This window comes from Borostomias antarcticus (genome assembly GCF_949987555.1).
Source record: "Borostomias antarcticus genome assembly, chromosome: 11".
Lineage (NCBI taxonomy): Eukaryota > Metazoa > Chordata > Actinopteri > Stomiiformes > Stomiidae > Borostomias > Borostomias antarcticus.
This window is the reverse complement of record NC_140244.1, coordinates 25672150-25677149: the sequence shown is the minus strand read 5'-3', so window position 1 is coordinate 25677149 and position 5000 is coordinate 25672150. Positions and strand designations below refer to the sequence as shown.

Below are 5000 nucleotides of genomic sequence, written 5' to 3'. Positions count from 1 at the left end.
CCCACACACACACACACACACACACACACACACACACACACACACAGTCTCCAACTGACCGTCAGCCCCCGGGCACACGCTAGTACGTACCCCACACACACACACACACACACACACCCACACACACACACACACACAGTCTCCGACTGACCGTCAGCCCCCGGGCACACGCTAGTACGTACCCCACACACACACACACACACACACACACACACACACACACCCACACACACACACACACACACACACACACACACACACACACACACACACACACACACACACACAGTCCTTAGTCACGCGCATTTTTCCTCAGTGGTACGATAGAATCACCTGCTACAACAGATCTGGTGAATCTGCTGCTGTTGATAAAATCACCCGTTACAACAGATCTGGTGAATCTGCTGCTGCTGATAAAATCACCTGCTACAACAGATCTGGTGAATCTGCTGCTGCTGATAAAATCACCCGTTACAACAGATCTGGTGAATCTGCTGCTGATAAATCACGGGGAGGAGTTTAAAAACCAGGCTGGCATCACTGAGCTTCATAATGTGGTCCCAGCTTAAAAGGACAGGCTGAGTTTCCCAGAGGCATCGTAGCGCTATGATGAACGCCATAGCTTACGATGAACGTAGCGCTATGATGCCTCTGGGAAACTCAGCCCAGGCTTGTCTTGGATATCGCAGCGGTGGTAATGTCCCTGTCCTTCCCTAGACACCCCCAGCCAATCAGAAGCGGCGGAGCTGGACGCGGACGGCAGGGTCAGGAAAGGTCACAGAGGTCGGCCCAAGGTGAGTCATCACTGCCCTCCCACACATGCACTGTAAAAGCACAACAGAAACAAACCTCCATCACTTCACTTTTAACTGACTTTTGTTGTTTATTCTGATTCATTTTCTTTATGGAATGTATTCGTTGATTTCGGCCTTACGAGTTAAAATAAAGGTTTGAAATGAAACGAAAGACTAACTCTCCCCCTCCCTCCCCTCCCGCCTCTCTCCGCCCCCCCCACCCCCCAGCAGGAGGCCCGGTTCTACAAAGTGGACCTGGAGCGGGGGCCCACCGGGTTCGGGTTCTCCCTGAGGGGGGGCAGCGAGTACAACATGGGGCTCTACGTGCTGGGACTCATGGAGGGGGGGCCGGCCTCGCACTCACGCAAGATCCAGGTGAGATGAACACACACACACACACATAGACATGCACACACACACACACATACACACACACACACAGACATGTACAGACACACACACACATTCGCACGCACACACAAACACACACACCACACACACACACATACACACACACACACACACACACACACATAGACACACACACATACACACACACACATAGACACACATAGACTGAGTGAATGGGTCAGTTCTTCATCGTCTACCCTGGCTGAGTGAATGGGTCAGTTCTTCATCGTCTACCCTGGCTGAGTGAATGGGTCAGTTCTTCATCGTCTACCCTGGCTGAGTGAATGGGTCAGTTCTTCATCGTCTACCCTGGCTGAGTGAATGGGTCAGTCCTTCATCGTCTACCCTGGTTGAATGAATGGGTCAGTTCTTCATCGTCTACCCTGGCTGAGTGAATGGGTCAGTCCTTCATCGTCTACCCTGGCTGAGTGAATGGGTCAGTCCTTCATCGTCTACCCTGGCTGAGTGAATGGGTCAGTCCTTCATCGTCTACCCTGGCTGAGTGAATGGGTCAGTTCTTCATCGTCTACCCTGGCTGAGTGAATGGGTCAGTCCTTCATCGTCTACCCTGGCTGAGTGAATGGGTCAGTCCTTCATCGTCTACCCTGGCTGAGTGAATGGGTCAGTCCTTCATCGTCTACCCTGGCTGAGTGAATGGGTCAGTCCTTCATCGTCTACCCTGGCTGAGTGAATGGGTCAGTTCTTCATCGTCTACCCTGGCTGAGTGAATGGGTCAGTTCTTCATCGTCTACCCTGGCTGAGTGAATGGGTCAGTCCTTCATCGTCTACCCTGGCTGAGTGAATGGGTCAGTTCTTCATCGTCTACCCTGGCTGAGTGAATGGGTCCGTTCTTCATCGTCTACCCTGTCTGAGTGATGGGTCAGTTTTTCATCATCTACCCTGGCTGAGTGAATGGGTCAGTTCTTCATCGACGACCCTGGCTGAGTGAATGGGTCAGTTCTTCATCGTCTACCCTGGCTGAGTGAATGGGTCAGTTCTTCGTCTACCCTGGCTGAGTGAATGGGTCAGTTCTTCATCGTCTACCCTGGCTGAGTGAATGGGTCAGTCCTTCATCCTCTACCCTGGCTGAGTGAATGGGTCAGTCCTTCATCGTCTACCCTGGCTGAGTGAATGGGTCAGTTCTTCATCGTCTACCCTGGCTGAGTGAATGGGTCAGTTCTTCATCGTCTACCCTGGCTGAGTGAATGGGTCAGTCCTTCATCGTCTACCCTGGCTGAGTGAATGGGTCAGTTCTTCATCGTCTACCCTGGCTGAGTGAATGGGTCAGTTCTTCATCGACTACACTGACTGAGTGAATGGGTCAGTTCTTCATCGTCTACCCTGGCTGAGTGAATGGGTCAGTTCTTCATCGTCTACCCTGGCTGAGTGAATGGGTCAGTCCTTCATCGTCTACCCTGGCTGAGTGAATGGGTCAGTTCTTCATCGACGACCCTGACTGAGTGAATGGGTCAGTTCTTCATCGTCTACCCTGGCTGAGTGAATGGGTCAGTTCTTCATCGTCTACCCTGGCTGAGTGAATGGGTCAGTTCTTCATCGATGACCCTGACTGAGTGAATGGGTCAGTTCTTCATCGTCTACCCTGGCTGAGTGAATGGGTCAGTTCTTCATCGACTACCCTGGCTGAGTGAATGGGTCAGTCCTTCATCGTCTACCCTGGCTGAGTGAATGGGTCAGTCCTTCATCGTCTACCCTGGCTGAGTGAATGGGTCAGTTCTTCATCGTCTACCCTGGCTGGGCGGTCGGGTGTGTGTGTGTCCGGCAGGTGAGTGACCAGCTGGTGGAGATCAACGGGGACAGCACCTCGGGGATGACCCACAGCCAGGCCGTGGAGCAGATCCGCCGGGGCGGTCACCGCATTCACCTGGTCCTCAAGAAGGGCAACGGATACGTCCCCGACTACGGTGAGGAGGGGGAGCGGAGGTCAGAAGGTCATCGGTCCAGTAGAAGGGCGTGGTTAGATACCTGACTTTGGTACTGGAGAAGGGCAGCATATTATGTCCAATCCAATCCAATCAAACTTTATTTATAGAGCACATTTAAAACAACAAGAGTTTTCCATTTCAATCAATACCAAAAATATAGTAGACAACACAATAGGACAATAGAAGCATAATGAAAGATAATAAAGAGCTACTCTGATACTTAGTATTAAAAGGCCAGGGAAAACAAATGTTTTTTTAGGCGGGACTTAAACAGTGGAAGCGTTGGGGCCAGCCTAAGTTGGGGGGGGGGGGGGGAGGGGGGCAGCTCGTTCCAGAGTTTGGGGGCAACCCAACTTTGGTGAGGAGGGAGAGCAGGTCAGCTGGTATGTCCAGTATCCACCTGGTATGTCCAGTATCCACCTGGTATGTCCAGTCACCACCTGGTATGTCCAGTATCCACCTGGTATGTCCAGTATCCACCTGGTATGTCCAGTATCCACCTGGTATGCCCAGTATCCACCTGGTATGTCCAGTATCCATCTGGTATGTCCAGTCACCACCTGGTATGTCCAGTATCCACCTGGTATGTCCAGTATCCACCTGGTATGTCCAGTATCCACCTGGTATGTCCAGTAATCACATGGTATGTCCAGTAACCACCTGGTATGTCCAGTAACCACCTGGTATGTCCAGTCTCCACCTGGTATGTCCAGTCACCACCTGGTATGTCCAGTCTCCACCTGGTATGTCCAGTATCCACCTGGTATGTCCAGTAATCACCTGGTATGTCCAGTATCCACCTGGTATGTCCAGTCACCACCTGGTATGTCCAGTAATCACCTGGTATGTCCAGTATCCACCTGGTATGTCCAGTCTCCACCTGGTAGATGGGCATGGGGGTCTGGTTCTAGGGGTGTGGGGTGGGGGGCTGATGTTTCCGGAGACTTCTCCCTGCTCTGTTTCTCTGGTGTTTCCGGAGACTTCTCCCTGCTCTGTTTCTCTGGTGTTTCCGGAGACTTCTCCCTGCTCTGTTTCTCTGGTGTTTCCGGAGACTTCTCCCTGCTCTGTTTCTCTGGTGTTTCCGGAGACTTCTCCCTGCTCTGTTTCTCTGGTGTTTCCGGAGACTTCTCCCTGCTCTGTTTCTCTGGTGTTTCCCTGTGAAGCTCCTATCTACCTGCTGGTGTCGCTGGGCTGGTCTCCTCCGGACCGCTCTGGTACCAGGAGCACGCTGGTCTCTCCTCTCCACCCCGCTTTCTGACCAGGTCTCACCGAGGTCTCTCTCTGTTTTCTCTCCTGACCCTTCCACTTCTGGATTCTTCCTCTCCTCTCCCTCCCTCTCTCCTCTCCTTCCCTCTCTTCTCTCCTTCCTTCCTCTCCTCTCTCCTTCCTTCCCCTCTCTTCTCTCCTCCCTCCCCCCTCTGCTCTCTTCTCCTTCTTCCCTCTCTTCTCTCCTACCTTCCTCTCCTTTCTCCTTACTTCCCCTCTCTCCTCTCCTTCCCTCTCTCCTCTCCTACCTTCCTCTCCTCTCTCCTTTCTTCCCCTCTGCTCTCTTCTCCTTCTTCCCTCTCTTCTCTCCTTCCTTCCTCTCCTCTCTCCTTACTTCCCCTCTCCTTCACTCTCTTCTCTCCTTCCTTCCTCTCCTCTCTCCTTCCGTCCCCTCTCTCTTCTCCTTCTTCCCTCTCTCCTCTCCTACCTTCCTCTCCTTTCTCCTTTCTCCCCCTCTCTCCTCCTCTCCTCTTCTCTTCTCTCCATCTCTCAGTGGAGCTGTCCAGTCTGTCCCTCTGTATGACCAACTCCAAGCAAGGAGAGCCCTGTTTCTATGTCATCGGCAGGACAGAGAACACGCGGTCGG

General features: G+C 52.5%; 1 protein-coding gene across 1 annotated transcript in view; it reads left to right on the top strand.

Moving 5' to 3' along the window:
- LOC311315537 (membrane-associated guanylate kinase, WW and PDZ domain-containing protein 1-like) overlaps positions 1–5000 on the top strand; it is a gene marked incomplete at its 5' end in the record, with an annotated part of 35676 nt that overhangs the window by 24786 nt on the left and 5890 nt on the right. Inside the window, 3 exon segments of the mRNA XM_084446206.1 lie at positions 718–794; positions 1023–1169; positions 2989–3127. Coding sequence (XP_084302332.1) covers positions 718–794; positions 1023–1169; positions 2989–3127 — 363 coding nt within the window.